At 41.5% G+C, this 21,214-nt stretch overlaps 1 protein-coding gene across 1 annotated transcript in view; it reads right to left on the reverse strand.

Annotated features, from left to right (window-relative positions):
* Nucleotides 1-21,214, reverse strand: part of MTMR2 (myotubularin related protein 2) — a 62,243-nt gene that overhangs the window by 22,905 nt on the left and 18,124 nt on the right. Inside the window, exons 2-3 of the mRNA XM_033051083.1 lie at nt 17,668-17,773; nt 2,141-2,216 (exon numbers count right to left, since the gene is read on the reverse strand). Coding sequence (XP_032906974.1) covers nt 2,141-2,216; nt 17,668-17,773 — 182 coding nt within the window. The remainder of the gene's footprint in view (nt 1-2,140; nt 2,217-17,667; nt 17,774-21,214) is intronic.

A 21,214-nucleotide genomic window follows, 5' to 3' on the forward strand; every position in this document is an offset into this window, starting at 1 on the left:
GGGAATCTAAATTCCTTTCACCTTTATCCCATGAGATTTAGCCCAGGGGGGAGAGAGAAGTCTGTCTTATTCCAGGGCATTAGCAAATCATATAACGAAATAATTCTCAAGTCAGCTCTACTTCTGCATTTGTCTTCATTGACTCTCGAGATCTGGATGTGGAGAAAGATCCTTAAAATATCAGAAGTGACTAATTTGGAACAAAATATGTAACACACAATATCTGGTTAAAAAGAAATAAAATATACCTATCGATAAAAAACATGCTAGCAATTCCATTATTTATTAATATAAATTTACATGTAGTTGTTGGAAGGACAATTAAACACAAAATGCTTATAGCCATTTCTAATTAAACCAAGTGTTTCATTAGTGTGTGATTATTAATCACTTCTTTTCACAGACTAGTTTGACAGAGGTTTGAAAGCAGACTCAGGAAGCATAACAAGGGTGAGGGCAGCCTGCCTAGTTTTTCCACTGGAGTTCCCATTATTCAAAATGTAATTTTGAAATGCTTAACAAAACCCCAGCAAAATCCACTAATAAGAAAAGCGTGCATTTACATCTGAAAAGGAACAGGATTTCTGGGTAAAGAGGAAAGGTGCTAGAAAAATGTTTTCCAGGTAAGGAACCCCAGGCACGATCTCAAACACTGGCCTTGCCAGCTTGTAAGCTACACCACCTTTCACATTTGCATTTTATTAGCCTGGTTTCCTAAGGAAGCAATTTTACTTAATTACACTGCGCATGTACAAACGTACCTACACACATGGCTTGCCTGACCTTAACCCTGCCACAGCTGTATGATTTCAGCAGTCTCTGCTTGATAAACAGGGATCTCCAAGGCATTAAAGTGCTTCACTGTTTGTGAGAACGAATGCCAGGTATAATAGAGAGGTTGTAGTGGTGCTATCACCACGGGAAAGGCTAATGAGCTCAGCCTTTGGTATGTATAAGAGAATACATATGGGAGAAAGAAACTGGAAACCAGATTTACTAATTCCCCTGCTTGTGGAATTCCTGTCTTTTACAGGCCAATCTTACCCTAGATTATAGGGTTGGCTGAAAATATTTTTTCTTCCCTTCCCTGAAAAATACAAGGAGAATTACATTTGCCTTTCTTCACACTTTTAACAGGAAACAATTATTGCTGGTGAATAACAAAGATTTCCTTTTTGCTGCCTTTAGCTTCTTGCTGGAACAAGCAGCTGCTGTCTGGGCTACTCCAAAAGCCACCCAGTCTTATACAGTTACATGGCTCATCACACCATTCGACCACAGATAAAACACTGGTAATTCTGATTTCTTAAACCATTCCCTAGGAACCCTTCAAAATACTGCCTCACTGTCAGAGCTAATTGCATCTGTGGAGTGCGTTAGATATCAGTCTGCAGTGTATGGTTGGAGTATGAGTTCAAAGTCCTTAGGAAAGAGGTAGAGAAAAATCATTAAATCATTTGAGGTGGGTTGTTTGGAGGTTTTCTTGCTTGCTTTTATATTGTTGTTGATAGGTGCATTTTTTTTTGTGATGTATTTTCAGTTTTCACTTTTTGATTTTTTATGTTTAGGAGTGAAGTTGCACACTTCTTTATAATCTTAAGAGGAAGGTAGCATGTTAAAAAAAGAGAATGCAAAATCTTTCACAGAAAATTAATCAAAAGGCTTACTCAAGCCTTCAGAATGGAGAGCATCAGCAAATCTGACGCATGCCAGAATGTCTGGATGAAAAAAGAAAAAACCCATCCCCCATCACAGTAAGCTCCCTGCAAAAGCACTGTATCCTTTCCTAGAGCCCATGACAGAGATTTGACGCATTATTGGGCTGTATCAGCCTAGGAAGTTATCCTGTGGCAAGGACAAACAGTTGATCCACGTCCTCTCAAGAGGCAGCAAATGCAGAGCTGTACAAACTCACCCCATCACTCACGGTAAGAGAATTGAATTGCTTTGTACTTGCTACATGCTAAAAGAAGACACAGTTACCTTGTGATGTGCAATAGCTCAATTAATGAAACATCCTGATCATGGTTCCCAAAACATCTGCAATTCGCTGCTGTTGGCCACTGACCACCAAGATATTTTGCTCTATGGATATTCTACTGTTTGTCAGCAAACAATAAGGAATTTCCTCTTCACATACCCATGTCTTTAATGGTTTCCCCAGGCAGCAAAGGCGGCTCTTCCATTTCAGCCAATTTATTAGCCTCCCTCAGGACCTACACAAAAGACACAAGTACAAACAGAAATTCATTATGTTTTCATAAACCAAGTAGTTTACACTTACAGGTCAACAGTATCAACGACAACAAATATTCAAAGATCTTGAAGTACTGCCTTCTCAGAGGTCAACACCAGGCTCTGTGCTCTGGCAGCACACTTCCCAGGTGTCCTTTCATGCTCCAACCTTCTGTTGCCCAGGCCACTTTCATAAGTCAAATTCTCTCGCAGTTATGGACAGAGCCAAAGGCATCAGTTCCTTTCCCAGTTGAAGTGCTCAGCGACTACCACAATATCATCAACTACTCAGCTGAACAATTTCTAGTTTACACTGAGGAAAGCTTGAAAAGGACACCTTGGTCACTCCACTGTGCTCAGAGAAGGTCCCAAAACTGCAAAAGGCCTGACTAAACTCAGTTAAAAAGGTACTATTGTGACAGACATATATAGAAGGTACAGTTTTGATTTTTTCTTTTTTGGCTGCCAAATGACCCCTTCCTCACTTTCCTTCAGATTCACGTTATGCCACAGGACACGACTTCTCAAACTTATGATTGCATTTATGCAAAGGTTTTCACAAAAATAGCTGCTATCATGGGCAGACGGACATTTTAGGAAAGAATGACTGTGAAAGCATAACTGAAGTCTAAACCTGTAAAAACTAGGAGAAAAAAAGCAAATATAAGTGATCAAGATTAAGGCTAAGTTTATGTGACGAAATGCAGATGGATTTAATCATGTTGTCCATGCCTCGAACTGGACAAACGACCACAACCTCAGCAGTCTGCTCAACCTCTTAATACAGACAGAGAGCAGGTAAGTTAGTCCAGACTCTGCCTCACGCTATAGCAACCACAAAACTTTGAGTTCAAGGTTGGTGTGTGTCCCACCTGGCGAAGACAGGCAGAGGGAGCTCATTGCTGCTTACAGTTGAATGTGCAGGCTCACCCAAAACGTTTTCTTTATCATAATGCATGGAAAGAGAAAAATAATTGCTTCAATTTGGTATCAGGAAATCCCTGCAAATAAAATTCAAAGACATAGCCTGAAGTGGCATTCTAGAACCTGACACGTCTGTGGTCAACTTTCACGTAGGATCAAGCCAGAGGGAGAGCCCCAGGGAATAAAAATTCCCTAAACTATGCAAAAAAAATTGGAAACAAACCCAAAGAAAGCCCTTGCCACAATAAGAGCACATTCCAGCATTTTCACACAACAGATTGATGCATAGATGAAAAGATTAACAAGATCAAAGCCTTCTTGAGAACAAGATGTACATTTCAAAAAATGCATTCAAAAGACTCTTAGGAAAAAAAAAATCAATAATAAAAGCAAGTACAGTCCCGGTTTCCTAACAGAAACCTCACAACTGCACCCACTTAGATCAGGTCTTACCAAGGGAGGTTGCAAGAGCAGTTGGGCTGGGGTCCACGGATGAGTAAGAAGAGGTCACCATTAACAGAACTCACACTGGAAGCAACATGCCGGGAAGCTTCTCTTCCCCCACATCAGCAATATCAGAAAAAATAAGGTTTTGCTGGTATAATGAGCAGAAATTGATGTTGAGGACTTCTTGTCAGCACAGCTGTGTTGGCCAAAGATCACACACCCCATCAAAGCCCTGACTGAGGGCCTCCCTGACAAAAGCCTGTGATGTAGACCCACTCTCAACTTCTGTGTGTCCAATTCTGCGCTTGAGTAACAGCCCTGAAATTAGCAGGATAACATCTGGATTATGAAAAATGAGATGGAGGCTCCTGGTTAATTAGCCCATAAGTGGTGGTCATCTTTTTGGCCTTTTATCTTGGAAGGACATTAGTGAAAATACAGTGTGAGTTCAGAACACGATCACAGCTTCTTTGAGAAGGACCGTACCCCACACGGGCAGCAGCTGCTGCCAGGATCACTTCGGTCAGCAGCTGGACTTGCTGCTCTCCTGCAGATGTCAGCGGGAGCACGTCCAGCAGTAAACATTTGGGGGACTGGGCTGTATCTCAAGCCAAAACAAATATGAGGTAAGACACATAGAAAGCACTCGGTATGACAAACATCTGCTGAGGTGGCAGAGGTGGGCAGTGCTCAGGTGGGTTTTAAATCCTGTCCTGCAAGTGGGGGAGAGAAGGAGGGAATAGGCAAGCAGCATGAAAGACAAGGACCTCCATGTCAATACCATTCTCTAAAGACAAGGTTGAAAGCCTTTTCAATTTAAGAAGTGTCTCTTCTAAGTCTAATAAAATCCATCTGCTCACTCACACTTCTCTGAAATGTCCCCAGGATCAGAGGAAAGGATTAGCAATCCAAACCTGTACTCACTTCAACACAGGGCAGCAGATGGCTGGCTTCCTGGAAGCACAGCACTTCAAGGTCAGCCTCCTTGCCTCCCCTCTTTTTTTTTTCCCTTCTTCTTCTTTTTTTTTTTTTTTTTTCCTTACAGTCTTGAGGATTAAACTCATTTTCACCACCCCTCAAGTGACTTCAGCACAGTACCTATCTCAGGTAAAGCACTGACTCCATGATGATTTCAAAGCTGGTGCAAGCACATAAGCCCTGGACAACAATCACCTTTCCCTGAGGCTGAGACAGGCATGGTCAGAAAGGCAAGGACAAACACTTCTCTGTTGCGCCAGTCTATGCACTATCTGCTCAGCACTAGATTTTGAATGAGCCTCTAGTTGGAATATGGGCACTTGAAACCCATCCTGGCAGAAACCAAGAAGTGAATGGTAGGCATTTTCCTGAAACCCACTCCCATCAATAGCTCCTTAAAATTGATTCAGAGAATCTGTGTGGGGCTGAAAATGCAGGCAGAAGACATCTGCAGCACCACTGAAGGACAGGGGCTGGCAGCACGTAAGAAAAGTGGGTGGATAAGCAAAGAGGAGTTTTGGAAACAGATCAAGGAGAAAGAACGGTATGGGACAATGCACATGAAGCTCTGAGATGACGTCAGTGTCATAAATGGGCCGTTTGCTCCTTATATGACTAAGGAGATGACATGAAAAGCCCTTCCATCTTACTGCTAATCCTCCTCTCCCCCTCAAAATCCAAAAATGGTTCATTAAACTGTGAGAAAAATCTTTTTTTGTACATTAGCCTATTTTCAAGACTCTAAAAATAACTCTTGGGTCCAAATTTAGCTCTCTGCAAACCTTACAAAATTAAATTAAGAGCACCAGTAAGGCGAGGAAGCAGGAAAGGGAGCCAGGGACAGGACTGCAGCAGCCTGGCTGCAGGGGGGGGATGGCAGCTGCTGATACATAAATGCTACTGAGGCAGGTACCACATATGCCTGCAGCTGAAATGTGCCACCTCCGTGTGCCTCAGCCTTTTAAATTGTTCAGTGGGAATAAAACCAAAGAATTCTTAGAGGTCTGCAATGAAGAACACATCCAGAGCTGGGCAAATCATTACTACTTAGAAATAGGACCACAGAGTCACAGATGGCTCTTTCTGTCACAATCATCACTAAGATGGTTTCTATAAGAAACAGATACAATAACCAAAAGCCAGTGGAATACTCTGCCTTGCTTCCAAGTCGAACAAGGTCTTCATTATATTTTCCCCTCAAAAATGTTATGCTTGGTAACTGAATCTCTGGAGTAATGAAGTCCTGTTACACTCCAGAACAGCCTTTATTTCTGTCTTCTTTTACTAAGTCACATCATGTACCCATCCCACCTGTCAGCAACTCTCCCTCTAGAAGAAACAGCTCTCAAAGAGTCTGAGAATGGGAGTACCTTAGAACCTAAACACTAGTCCTGGCTCAGCTCAGAGGGTGTGAGAACTTCGTGCCACCACCTACCTTTGTCCTCTGCTCAAGCAGCGACTTGGCAGAACAAACCCACACTGCTACATTCAACAACCACTTCTCTACTCCAGGATCCCACCTTGTGTAAGCTCAAGCACAGTCACTCCCAGATGAAGGTGCAGAGCTCTCTCATGCCCTCCCAACTACTGCCCCCAAGACAGTGAAACTGCTGTTTTGTTGAGGCAACCTCCAGATCTGAGCAACAAAATCGTCTCCTTTTCTTGCATGTATGGGGTAAGGGAAAGGCTCAGGTCCTGCTAAGAGGTAAGACTGCTGTGATTCAGGGTACTGCAGTTCTGGCAAGTCTCTCCAACCACATGTTCACACTGCCTCCTAACACAGCAGCCAGCATGCTGCTACAAAATTCCTTCTCCTGGATGATGTTCCTGCACAATTTGTGCATGCAGCTCATCCTGAGCATCTGCAGCCAAGCCAGGGTGGTACAGAGTTGAATTGCAAGCACACTCTATGCACAGGGTTTCAGAGGTCTCTGCACCACGGAACACTGTTCCAGAAGGACCTGAGAGGGTACATGACACTAAATTCAGGGTTTGCTTTTTGACCATGAACAAAACAGCTGACACGTTTCCCTGTTGCACTGCCTGGTGAGGCGCTTGCCTAGCAGCGATGCTGCACAGCCTGGCTGACAACCCTCACCCTGGCACTGGCTGAGCCAAGCCAGGACTGCCTCCTCTACCCACCCTGCCAGCACTGTCATTGCTCCCGTGACTAGCTCAGTCAAGATGTCCACTTTATGGCTTTTATAATGGAACTTTTTCCATAACCTTGATCATTTTGCCAGGAGTAGCTTAGGGTGTGACTGCAGGAGTGAAGGTGAGCAAAATCTGGGCAAGATAGAAGTTGCAGCTTGAACCAACAAAGGAGAGAATAATCTTATTCCTGGACACTCTGCACAAGCCTCCTGAAAACAAGGAGAGCACCTGAAGTCTCTCCTAGCCATTTACCAGCTACTCTTTTTACTTTCTCCTGAATATTTGAGTCCTGAAACCCACAAAGGTCAGATTGTGTGGCTTCATGCAACTTAAGGGGAGACAGGTTTGTGTTACCAAATTGTTGTGTAACAATTTTCCCAAGTCTACAGAGATTCTTCTATCCTGAATCACAATAAAAATGAGCAAAAGGAATCTTTTTTGGCTTAGACAATATTAAAATGTACCCTTTTTGCAATTTTTTTTCTTTCCTCTGAGTTAATCTCTCCTTGGTAACCTCCTACACACTCCAAGTCACTTTGCACATTTTGAACAGTGCATAAAGCTACAGCACTGGTACAACACGTTCAACCCGACAGCATGAACACCTTGCTCCTATATTGCTCCTTTCCCCAAAACCATGTCTGCTCCATCTACTGAGAGACAAGCTCTCCAAGATGGGAACTGCTTTTGTTCCAGCTCCAGAGTCTTGTTTCATGTTTTCTACAGCAGGAAGATGGTTGCTTAACTGGTCCCTTGACACAAACATCTGTAACCTGCCTGCACACACAAACATTACACACACAGTCTCCTTGCCTCTGCAGCCCCCGAGCTCAGATTTAGGATGTCTCTGTCCACCTTATGAGCATACACTAGTCAGCAGCCACAGGTGAAAAATATGCTGCAGAGACAAGAATATGCATATTGTACATGTACAAAAACATACAGAGAGAAAGTTTGAGTAAAGTTTAAAAATAAATGTATCTTTCCAAATCACATGTGAAATACAGAATAGAAACTCAACAGCCAAGTGAGAGATTTAATCTCCTATAAGAAAATTTCTCTTTGATACTTCATATTTAAAGGACTACCTGGGAATATTCCAGCTGTACTTAACATATCTAAACTTTCCTTTGCTCCCTTTTTTTTTTAATGTCTTTGTCTCAAGAAATGGAAAACGATTAAATGCTCTCCTTAATCACCTTTTCTGCCACTTTTCAGGCAGGATAGTCAGTAAACTGCAGGAATACCCATTTCACCTGAAACTGGAGATCTACATCTGCGCTGGTCCCACAGGCACTCTGTACCAGTCAGTGGTAAGCAGGCTATTTAGGAGATGCACCTTTAGGATAAGTTCCCTTCTTCCCACTGAAGTGAACTAGGGCAAAGTAATGTCAGTGCAGATCTGGAAGGGTAAATCCCAGTTCAGGTCTTTCCTTGTGGTCAGCATAGCAAAACCCAATCTCCTGGACATCCACAAAAAACTGAGCAGTCATATCCTATGCTTTTCAGAGAAGTACAAATGCACTGTGTGCAAAGAGGCAGCAGAGAATCAGCCAAGTCAGATATAAATATTTATTTTAAAAGGCATGATTCCAAAGCTTGTAGGACAGGTTGTCTTAGCTGAGATATAAAATACAGAGCTGGTTCTTGTCTACTGCCACAAAGTACCACATAAGGGAAGTCAGCCTTCCTGCAAAGACTGAGCCATAGGATTACTTTTACATATTTGATTAATTTATTATCTTTGTTTGTAAATTAATAGCTTTAAATGCCTTTTAAACGCCTCTCAAAAGGGGTTCACCTATTACTTCCCCTGAATTGTCCTACCACTCCATCCCTTTCCCCTTTCGTGGCTGTTTCCATCAGTCAATCAATGAAGGACAGTGCCACTATGGCAGGTGCATCAGGGTTTATCATTTCTCCAGTGATGGTGTAAAAATGCCTGAAACAAAACAGGTGGAGAAGCTCTTTCCATTAATGCCAGAAAAAATCCCCACAGTGGTCTAATTCTGTCTAGTTGGCATTGACAGGAGCTGCAAAACTGACACAAATCTGTGCAAAACCAAGGTGAGTATGCTTCTTTACAACAGTTTTTCACAGGTGCATAGGTTTCTTCTCTAAATGAAACATTTCTTACAATAGGAAAAAGGGCACATTTTTCTTAGCATTTTACTGCTAAGGTGCTTCTGTCCTCCAGTGCTCAACCACCAGCACTGTGGAACAGAAGCCATGCTTACTTGACTGCAAAGACTGCACTGCTTTGAGGAGAATTTCAAATGCCATTTATGGCTATTTCAAATGTACTTGGAGAAGATTTGTGTGCTAAGAATCCTACTGGAAATGCAATAAAACATAAATCGAGCAAGTAAATGGACTTTGTTGATTATTTCTGAATCATTAAGAATATCCCAGCAGAAAGACTACGGGAAAGAACAGAAATATCTCTGCCTGACTGAGGCACAGGGAATTTTCTGAGGATTATGACCAGATGGCTTGAAAAAATATGTTAGAGGCATTCAGAACTGCAAGATATTAATTGCAGGGAAATGCTTTATGTCTTATTCCTTTGGGATATTAAAAGTTCAAAGGGGAAAAGACAAAACACTATGGACATATGGATCATTTCAGAAGAGTACACAAAGAATCAAATACATTGTCCAAAGACCACATCAAGCTCATTCAGCTCCTAAGAGAGCGCTTGGCCAAAGGTAACCTCCTAGTTTGGTTAAAAAAAAGAAAAACAACACAAGAAGTACTTAAGTTATCAAAAGATGTTCTGACAACAGATCACGTATTACACTACTCTAAAGACAGCAATAACATACAAAGCAGACTGCAACTGCCTTTTAACTACGCCTTCCCGACACAACTGAAAAAACAAATCACGCACTGTGATCTTTACCTACCATATATGTTTTGAGAAAGCATAAAAGTGCTTGAGAAATCACTTGCTTACTTACCACTGTCTTGAAAATCTTTAAAAAGAAGCTGAAGATAATTGTATTAAAAAAAAAGAAACACAGTCCCCAAAGAAATATAAAGGGACTCCTCTGCAGGAGGAAACAGCCACCATGCAGTGTTTCCCTAGGGTTTCCGGCTTTGTTTTTTCCACGATGTTCTTCTCCACTCAGACCCAAATGTCCAGTGATGAAGAACAGCCTCTCTGGATTCCCTGGGCTGGTGAATCTCCTGGGCCCTCGCTGCACAACTGCAAGGCAAAGCTTAGAAGCTCAAAGGAACACATTGTTGAGGGCCACTCGTTCAACCACGGCTGGCTTGTCTCTTCAAGTTTGTATGGCTTGGTGCCTCAAGACAATTCTCTCATTAGGCTCTGACAGAAAGTCGTCATTGACTCAACTCAGCAACGCTCCCTGGCACAGAAGGTTGCAGATATTATCTATTCAGACAAGTCCAACATTTTTTAATACAGAACCTTGTTCACTGCCAAGGGTTCCACATACGTCTCAAACCACAGTGCCTCTGTTCTCCATGGGCTGCTCAAAAATTTTGGACAGCACACTAGCTTGACTCCATCCTTTTTTACTGAACTTTGTTTAGCAAACAACTTCTATGCGAAAAGAAGATGAAAAGTTTCAAGGAAACCATTAAAGTAGTTCAGTGAATTTCATATCAACAGTCTTAAGTGACAGAAAAACACTCGGACCAAAAACAGAGTTGTAAATTCTACCACTAAAATAAGTCACAGAATATTGCCTCTGTTACTAAGAAATTCACTTTTGATTGATAATTATATGTACAGATAATTACATACAGATAATTATATATTTATAACGAGCAAATAATCCTACAGAGTGGAACAAAGATGTTTTGTTCCGTGCAAAAACATCTACAGAAAATCAAATCTTGGCAGGCACTGCATGCAATCACAAATCCATGTACTTTAAATACCATGCCTGTTCATTCCTGCCTGATCTGTCCTTCAGTTTACAAAACTGTAACTAACAAGAGGCAGGGAAGAAGCCACCTCTTACCTGGTTTTTCTCAACAAAAATAAAATTCTTGCACTTTGCAGCTAGGAGAAATACGGCAATCCATTAGGAAGAGATGAAAATATTTTTGAGAACATATGAAGGCCATTTGTTCATTCTGTTTAGCTTTCCATTCCTAATAGATGGCAATCATAAATGCTTCCAGAGATTTCTTTCACTGTGCATTACTCTATATCAAAGCATTTAGGTACCTCTATATAAGAAAAATTAGCAATGTTTGCTGTCTTTGCTCTTTTCTAACTAGATGAGCACTTTGGGAGTATTATTTCCATGTAAAGAAGACAGAAAACTGACTGCATCTGGCATTTTCCCCTATCTAATTTGCATGAAATCAATATTTTTTAAGCCAGAGGTTGTCTGCTCTTTGGGTTTGTTTCCTTGAAAGGGGGAGGTGCAGAAAAGGACTTACTGAGCAGAGGTGCAAGGAAGGAACCAAGATTTTCCATCTCTTGGGATATTTTAAAATTAAAATTACTATAATTCTTACAAAATATGCAGCATTTATTATAAACTGGAGTCCTTAAAAAATGTGGCAACGGCAGGGGCTAAATTCCAGTCATTGACAGGGCTGTCCTGGTATGACCATGGTTATGGACAAGAGCATCATTCATTCTCCAGAACCAGTCCTTTGTGCCTTTGTTCATCAGCAGCTTAATGCTCCAAAGAAAGGAAGCCCATTTCCCTCAGGCACACACATGCAATTTATATGGTCAAAATCAGAATTTCAAGATAGTTAAAATATGTTTCCCTATAAGACTTCCTTACTTGTCTTCTGCTATTTAAGTCCCTCTCTTTGACACCTCTGATAACACAAAGCACTGCCTGTTCTTGGATTTGGACTTCATCCCTGTGCACAAAGGGACCTGTGGAAATACTACTGGCAGGTCAGGCAAAGGCCAGTGCCTACACAGCTTCTACTCCTGTACAGACACACAAAAACGTGAAGTGCACCTCCAGGTGAGAACAGAACCATGCAGTGATGCAGAGAAATATACGGTCAAGTCTTCATACAGTGACAGTAAAAAGATGAACAGTTTATACAATTTCACTGCTGCATCACCAGCTCACATCTAGCCAAGTGTTTTGTGACCACAGGTCAATTATCTTCACCATCTGGTGGTTTGTGCAGTACAGTCTGTAACTTAATAGCAGTCACAGTCCAGTGCACTGGGAAGGAAAGCTCCCAGCATGGAAGACATCTTTGCATTTGCTATGGACTAGGCTGCTTACAGGCAGTCCCGTGCAAAGAGTCAAGGGCTAGTGGGAAACAGGAATATTTGTCTCCATATATTATCATGGAGCCGACTGGCAGGGCAAAAAGTCTTCATGGAGGAGCTTAGGCAGAGGTATTGTCATGATTTAGTGTTTCCAAGCTAGCATCACTCACTGACTGAAAAGTCCCTTAAAATCAAAACCAAAAAACATTGCTTAAATGAGTGCTTAGAGTTTAAACCGTTATGTCACTCTCTAAACCCAGCTCTTGTTGAACATGTGTTACACATAACCAAAGCCTGACACACTTCCTGCATTGGCAGGGAGATAGTAATGGAAAAGCTCACTGAGGCTAGTTTTAGTGATTTACAGCAAAGGATGGAGGGGGGCGAATCACATCTTTCTTCAATATGTTTTTCTACTAACAATATACGTGTTCTACATAAGACTAGTCTAAGCTACTTTGCACTAAAGCTAGAATAAAGCAAGGCAAAGGTGGCAAAGTCAGTGACTGGCATTTCAATTTATCCTGCCCAATATCACCTGAGGGACAGGATTTACCTCAAGTTCAGAAGTCTACATATGGAGATATTGCTCTGCACTCTCTCCATAGTCACAAGAGAAATACATTAGGTTCTCAAAACAGGTAAAACTGCATCTTTACTCGAGCCCAGTTAAAGCTGGGATGCACAGAAATCACTTGCTGCCCCTCAAAGTATGTTCCCAGCATCTGCACCAAGGACTTCTCTAGCTCAGTTCCATGATGTTCTCACCTAACATGGGCATATCCTTAAAGCTGAGACAGATCAGATCATAAATGATCTATGTCCTTCCAGTGAGCACAAAGGAATTGTGGTTGGCTAGCTTGAATGCAGGCTTGCCCAAACACATTGAATCCAGGAAACCTAAGGAGACAGTAACAGTATCCATTTACTGTCTTGGAAGGAAATAGTCCCTCATATACCTGTTGTCATGCACCAGTTATGTATCTTACAAAATAAACCACATGGGCTTGTCTGCAGTCTCTGACCATACACGTAATAGATAACAAATTAAGGTTACACAAGCCACTCTGTTTCCTTCCATTTCTAATCTTCAAATCCTGGGAATGCTACAATAATATTCTTGTATCTCATGCATAAATTCACCAATTCCTTATATATTAATGAAGAAAATCACTATACAGGGAACAAACAGTCATGAAGGATGGGTAATATGCTTGTACTGTATTTTGTCTGGACTTCAGAGGAGTAATAGGAATTGTGGATTTTATTGTTGCCCTCAAAGGGGAGAATGGTTTAGTGGTCACAACAGCAATGCTAACAACAAAGATTTGAACCACTTTTTCTGAAGGCTTCACAACTTAAGCAGGTGACATATGGATCTGCTCTAGTTTCCTTCTATTCTAGGTGCAAGCAGCAATAGAAAGAAAACAACACATGAGTTTCCATCCTTTGGTTTAAGCTTTTGCTGCATACAATCAAAAAGCAAACACAATAGGCCTTAACAAATTACCAGGCAAAGGTACTGTTCTTAAGGGAAGTGGCAGCAGGCTCTGCTGGCCATACTCACTGCTTCTCAACTGCAAATGAACAGGATCCAACCCTTTTATAAGGGCTACTCCAAAGCTTCGAACATAGTAAACTTCAGGCATTGTTCTATAAAGCAACAGCTACCTAAAAATGAAAATCCCTAAAAAAGTTAGAGCATCAGCAAGAAGACTTAAGTACCATAAAATGCACAGATACATCTCCTCATATGCACAGGAGAAAATAATGCCTACAGGACTTAGGAGCAAGAAATTCACTGTATTTTATTAACCACCAACTTCCCAGATCTGTAACAGCTATTTATACACTCCAATCCCTTTGGCAAAGTTGGCTTTAAGGTGTTTTTAACATCTCAACTCAAATTACAAAGTATCTATGGATTTCCAAATCCATTTTCACTTCCAACTACTTCAATTCTTTTTTTGCCTGACCTATAACTTATGTTAAAACATATGGTAGTGTATTTGCTAAAAAATCCCTCCAAGATATATACCTTAAATCAATTCTAAACAGCTTCGGATTTGAGATCAGGAAGGGGGTGGAAGGAGAACCGAAGAGTGCTTTGTTGTTTTTCTGTTGGGGTTTTGGTTTGTTGGGTTTTTTCCTTCTTTTTTTCCCCCCTATGAAACTAACTGAAGCAGCCAAAAGTTATTTAGAGTTAGTTTATGAAGTGAAAAGTCTGTAAACTTTCTACTGGAAAGGCAATTTAATTTCAGTTCCAGATACTGACATGCTCAATATACATTAAAAAAAAAAAAAACCCAAACCTTCATAAAGGTTATTATTAAATACTTTGGAGAAAGATTTAGGAAAAATACTGCACATGCATTCAGTAGGAATCCCCAGTGGTTGTCTCATTTACCTCATTACACACAAGCGTGCACACACACAGAGTGTTAATTGCACTCCAAAAGAAAGCTGCAGGCACAGACTGCAAGAAATTAGGTGGGTCCTTCCCCTGGTTCCCTCCTCCAATGGACGCCTACTATTCTTCTAAAAATTCCCCACAGAAAAAGAGAGTGCTAATTGTAGCTATCACAAAGTGTTTTTCCATCGTCACAGAAATTTAATTCCTAAATTTGTGCCAATGCACACGCAGAGGCAGAGACCAAATAGAGGTAGGAGTGATGATGAATCCATGTAGCAATTCACTCTAGCAGAAAAATTTAAACACACAATAAGATCATAATCCCATAACTGGTATATCCACATCAAAATCTTGAACAGCTTATTTTCAGCCTCTTAAAGCAAATTGATGCAACAACTTCCTGAAAACATGGCATAGCCCAGGCACTTGTCACCCATACCACAGAGTTGCCACAAAATGCATCAGTTCCCTCTTCAGGGCTTGTTCTCTCACATTCTTTCAGGAACAACGTGGGACCTCTTTTTGTCCCACAGCAGTGGGATGCTTAGCTCAAACCTCAGTATCTGCTAACACTTGGGAGTTCTGCTGTCTTGCACCAATGAAAGCTGCACAAATTGCTCAGGTGTGTAAGGAAAGAGCTAGAGCAGAGAACATGCTCGTGCCACTCTATCAGTTAATTGTACTGCCTCATCTGCAATATCCAAGGCAAGGCCACATCTCAGAAAGTTCAAAGAAAATAGCAAAAACAACCGGACCTTAAAAAAATCTCTCACAGAACTGACTTTCAAAACTTGTGGAACTGTCACATGACATAGATGTCAACTCAAAGAAAACCAGACAAAGAATGACAAGCCCTGGGAAAGAACATCCATTGTCCTGAAAGAAATCAGCATTAGCTGACCACCACTCCTAATGACTGTTCCCTTTGGGAGCTGGCACCAGGCTGCAAGAGGAAGCCCAGGGAGCAAACAGTAACACTGTTATTGTCAGTGATGATTTGAGTTCAGATGGTGGGTCTGCAGCTGCACTGGCAATACCAACATGAGAGGCTGTGCACAGGTATAGAAGAGAGCATCTGATCCCCAGGAACTGCTCCCCAGCATAGGACACTCGCTGGAATGAGGAGTGAAATTATGAAAGTATGAGTTCCTCCAGGAGAATTAAGTCAACCTGTAGCAATGGAAACTGTCCCTTTCTCCCTATACTCTAATACAAGTAGGAGCATGAGAAGGCACTTTCTCCAGGTCGGCCTACCACTGACAAGCAGCCACTGGAGTGTAAAGGAATGACCCAGCTTTACACCTACTCACAACTGCACTGCAGCCACTCACACCACCTCTGCAAGAACAAGCTTTAGGTGAAGCACAGAAGGCATGTGCCAAATTGTGTTTGCACAGAGTTGACGCAGGTGAAGAGCAAGGAGCCTTTTGCCAGCAGGAGCAGGTGCTCACACTTAGCCTGCAGTGACTTTATTGTAAATAAGTAATCCTCTGCTTTACCATCTCTCCTGAAACACTATTCTAAAATGAAAGGGGAGCAGCATTTGTTCCAACCACGGCAGAACTTTAGATTGCTTAGAAACAAAAAAAGCAGGCAGGCTGTGAAGAAATCACTCCTGCATATTACAGGAACTGTGGCACAGCATGAAATTCTGAGCTCCTAATGGCCTCCACGAACACATAGGCATCTTCTGCTTGAAAAAAGTCTCTCATGCAGCTGAGTGAACATTCCTCGGTGGACACTGTTTCTGATTGCTAGTGAGTACAGAGGGCCTGTTGAATAGAAAACCAGACAAGCTGAGGAGAGCTGGAATCCCTGCCCAGACAGCTTACAGTTCACACAGATAAGGTGACAAAAGGGAGGAAAGAGTCACAAAACACAACAGGATTGCAAAGAAAACATGCTGAGCCATCTTAACCACCAGAAGGGAAAGACAACCTCAGTTCTATAAAGGAAATATTGGCTTGTCCTCTACTTCTAAAGGTAGTCCTCAAGTGTCACAAAAACTGAGGAGCTGCGCATCAAAACTGAAAAAGGAATTCCACATATGCAAACTTCAGTAAAAAACTGAATAAGAAAGTAAGTTTAATTTTTAAATATTATATATATAATATTATACAGTTAGAGATGTAGCAGAATTTGCAATCTTATTCATATCAACAAGCCACTTAGTCTCAGCCTAAAAATGATGTTTTCTAGACGTTTGAGTGACTGAGCAGCCTGACTTCACAGGGGAAGACCTCAGACATATTACAAATTTCCATACCCAGGCATGTTCAGAAGGTAACTTTTTTGTATTCATAGGCAAAAGATGAAAACCATCATAGAATGCACATAAACTACTGATTAATTTCTAAATCTTAGCTTAAAATTGACTAATAAGCTGCCTTTAGAAACAAACATATTTTTGTCACTTATGAACAGGTGGACTCTCTGTTATTAATTAAGGATGACTGAGACAACACTCATGGGATGAAAAATCAGCACGGTTGTCAAAGGAATTAGTTTTGTACTCAGAGATTTTTATGCAATTTTACTGTGTCTACATTTTACAAAGATTCTCAACCACAGCTGAGAAATGCTGAAGTTGTTACTAGAATGCACCAGTAACAACAGTTTTATAGTCAGGGATTTATTTGTTTTAAAGCTAAGATGTATCAACAAACCCCTTAGCTTCATAGACGAACATACAGATAGCTTTCAAAACTTCTGTGACACTGAAATAGAACTCTGAATTTATAATTAACTAATCTAATTGCAGACTTAAAAGAGCCCCGTTTGGACCTTTTTATGTCAGAGCAATTCATTGTTACAGAAGATTTTCATCAACTTGGAGATTGCAATCTTTCTCTGAAAGAAGATACTTCCAAGGACTCAATGTTTAAAAAACAAGCAGAAGGTTTCAAGACAGAACACCTCGTGTATGTGTGTGCGTGTGTGTATACACACATACATGACAGGAAGAAAATGTATATACAACTGACAGGTTGAAGATTTCCCTTACTTAAAGCACCTAAAAGAAAATGGAGCAGCTTTGAAAATTCATCTCCAAGTGAGGATTGCAGAGTCAGCTTCTTCAAGATTAAACTACTTTATAAAGAAAGACATCATATGGTAGAGATTAAACTTCAATTCACCTGTTTGACTTCAGGTCCTTTCAGTAATTTGGCTAAATATATTTTGGCATTACTGAAAGCTGACATTTTACCATAGCAAACTCACAGAAGCAGGATGTTCTCTGAAGGAGGTCACATTTTTGTATTTTTTTCTTTTTTAAGACAAAACATACCCTTAAATCTGGAGAGAAGTTGTCTGCTGAGGTGGAGATGGAGTCAGACGACAAAGCAGAAGCAGATTTGGTGTGAGTGGAATGGTCCGACTGCGACGTGGAAGCACTGTAAAGAGAAACACCAGAGTGTATCAAAACTGTGCTCAAGGAAGTTCAAAAGCTGACAGGTAAAGCCACTCGCTTACAGTCATATCAGGCATTTTTCACTATTCCTACCCTTTCCACTCTCAGCTATTCAGCCCTCAGCAGTGCTTTAAGAGAACCTGTTCTACTTGCCATTACCAGGGATCACCAAAGCATACACAACTCATTACTAAATAACTCAGCTCAGACTGAGCCAGCATTAACACAACCACCAGCTTGTGCTGAGGAACACACTCTGTGCCCAAAGCTGGGGGAGCAGCTGCAGTGGAGCTGCAGGTTGAGATATGTGCCAAGAGGCCAGAACTGCCAACCTTCTGGGACTTGTGTCCCAGCCAGGTGACCGGACACTCAGAGACACAGCAGGAGCCAATGACCCCCAGACCTTCCTGCATTTAGACTCTCAGGGTACAAAAGCCCAGGGGTTCCTTTGTCTGGGGTCCCTCCTTGAAGACACTGATATTTTGCTAATTAGTTATTGTACCATGATTAAATTATTTGAAGGACTGGGATGTCTAAGACTCTGCTATGGGAAACCTGGGGTCGAGACAGCACGGAAACTTGGTGTGTCTGTGAGTGTGGGGTGTGTAGCTGCAAAGGGGCTTTGGTCTCAGCTCAGGTGGTGAGAGAGCGACTGTCAGACTGGCTCCTGGACTGTTGGATGGAGAAGTTTCCTTAGCACTGGATCAAATCCTAAATTACAGAAACGAAGGGCCTCTGTTTCAGCCCTTCAGATGGGAGATATTAGTGCGCTGCAAGGGGATGAAAACAGACAGACTCCTGAACGCACGCCAGCACAGCTCCAACCGCAGCTGTACAGTGGTGGAAGAAATTCAGAATTAAAACTCTTTGCATCGCACACAACTCTTCTTCTTCAAGGATACGTACAAAGCTGAGGAGAATTAAAGAGGCTCTCCCAGCATATGTCTCTGGTGATATAAAATGTGATTCGCTAAATAACAAAGCAAAACGAAAATGTTCCTTTTCTACACTGTTTTCCTAATATAGCTGTAAACAATTAAAATAAGTTTATATTTTACAGTGTTTTTATGCTGCAACCTCTCCTAGAACCCTAATTGCCTAAAATTAGCATTCAAAACAAAGGCTTTTAAAACTCCATATGACTGTAAAGAAAGATCCTATGTGGCACAACGTTACTCCCTGAAGTCACTGTACAGAGATAAATGCTACCTGTGCCAATTAATTCCCACAGTGCTACCAACCCCAGAAAGGTTTTAGCTGGGTGTAGAGACACTCCTAAGGATCAGCCATCAGACTTGGAAGCCTAGCCTTGGCTGAAGAAGAATATCAGCAGGAGTATTACCATTACTACCTATATTAATTAGACATGTGACAACCTAGAAATAGCTGTATCTGAGCTTCCAAAGGGCCTAGAGATTTGGTAATTGTCTGAAAATTGTTTTGCTGCTGATAAACAGCCACCAAAAGGCCAAAATGTTCCATTTTTATTTCTATTCTTTGGAGTTTGGCAAAGTATTGCACAGGGAGTATTAAAAACAAAAAGGACTACAGAAAAATTGGGCTCTTGCTGGGAGTTAGTCCTGTCTGTTCAAGAATTAAAGAGTACTGGCACCACTTTCACCCTGTGAAGTAGAAACTTCAAAATGGAACCTTTAGGAACAGTAAAAAGTTATTTAAAATAAATGACACTGGTGTGCCAATCGATTAGCACAATTCCGCTGAATGTACTTGCTGTACAAAGTTCAACAGCCAAACACTCAGCTTTCCAACATGCTCAACTCCCGTGGTGTTGCCAGGTAAACTCACATAAAGATGGGCAGTGGCACTTGTGCATACAACTCATGCCACAGCCACCCTACAGTCTCTGTTGAGGCAGAAAATTATCTTACACTAAAACAGCAAGAACTGAAACTGCAAAACCTCCCATTCTTGTGAATGAGAAGGCCTCATTTAAGCACTCTATTTGTGTACAGTTTCACATTACAACAAAATTGATATAAAGTTGCTGCAGCTGATGGGCTGCTCACACTCTCCTCTCAACCCAGACTGCACACTGCAGCCATCTCCATTGTGCTGGACGGGCATCACGGGATGCATGGTTCAATCTGCTGATCTGACAGGGCAGTAAACTATTAATAAACATGAAGAGAGTCTTCTGTTGGGTAACAAGGCTGATTGGATTCATTACATGGCTATATAAATCATCAGATGCAGCACACAGAGAGGGAAGGAATCTGTATCTGGAGATGATGAGGAAGGCTGAGAACACTTTGCGCACAGCAGCCTGCAGGCATGCTAAATTAGGCTTAGCACTAAACCACATTTTTACATTACTTTACTTAAATGAGCTCAGACCCTTTATGTGTTCCCTTGAAAGTTCTTTCAGCCTGGTTTCTGCATGGTCAGTCTTCGTTTTCCAAGTGTTCACCCTCGTGTTTGCACCTGCTTAATTAGCTTGACTTTTAAAAGCATGTTAAAAAAAAAAAAGAAACACTTCATTTAATAATTCCACAGAGCAGCACTCATTTACCATACAGCAACCTATAAGGAGATGGTACTTAGAGTGTACTTTAAGGTACTCAAAGGTACTTAAAGTTATCAATGAAGAGCAAGCAGATACTGTAGATGCCTTTATCGTTGGGTGACAAGCCTGACTCCTGTCCCTGGGACCCCACTGTGCCTTCTCCTGCACCAGCTCCAGCCGGGGGAGCCAGAGGCTCAGGGTAAGCCTCCAGAAGCCATTGCCTTCTAGTTCCCTTCCTTTTCAGGGCCCACACTTTTGTGTATTTAAATGCATTTTAAAGGTCAGCAGCTCTGCTGAGTTTACAAATCCTTTAGCACAAGTCTAAGTACTTAAGCCAGGGCACACCAGTAGCATCCCATGCAGAACAGCTTACTCAACCAAGCAACCACTGCAAAATCACAGTAACCTATTGGCAGAAGCATTTGCATCAAAAATTTAGCGTCCTTTAGAGACAGAAAAGGGAGCTGGAAAGACTAGACAGTTTAGTGGAGCATGCTAGTCTCTCTGTCCCAAAGCTAGGAGGACAAGATAGACCGAAACAAATCCCAGGAGCTGTCTGTCTAACCTGCTTTGAATAGGAGGGAGAGTGCTAACAAAAGGATCAAAATTTCACCAGGTTTTCTGCTGACACAACTTGTCTGCCTGTGTTCATTCCCAGTGACTACTTAATGCACAAGAAGCGATTACCTAATCATTGTAGACCAAAGATTTTAATGAAATTGTTAATTAATTTCACTTTGCCAAACTAAGGGGCAAACAGCATTATGCAGGGGGGAAAAGAAAAAGAAAAGGGAAGAGTGGGGGAGAACTATAATCCACAGCATGTCTGAGCTGTGAAAGTGTTTTGTGTTTGTTGATCACGCTTGGCTTCAAGTGGCTGTTGAAGAAGGAAAGCATTTG

Source organism: Catharus ustulatus, chromosome 2 (genome assembly GCF_009819885.2).
Source record: "Catharus ustulatus isolate bCatUst1 chromosome 2, bCatUst1.pri.v2, whole genome shotgun sequence".
Taxonomy (NCBI): Eukaryota; Metazoa; Chordata; class Aves; order Passeriformes; family Turdidae; genus Catharus; species Catharus ustulatus.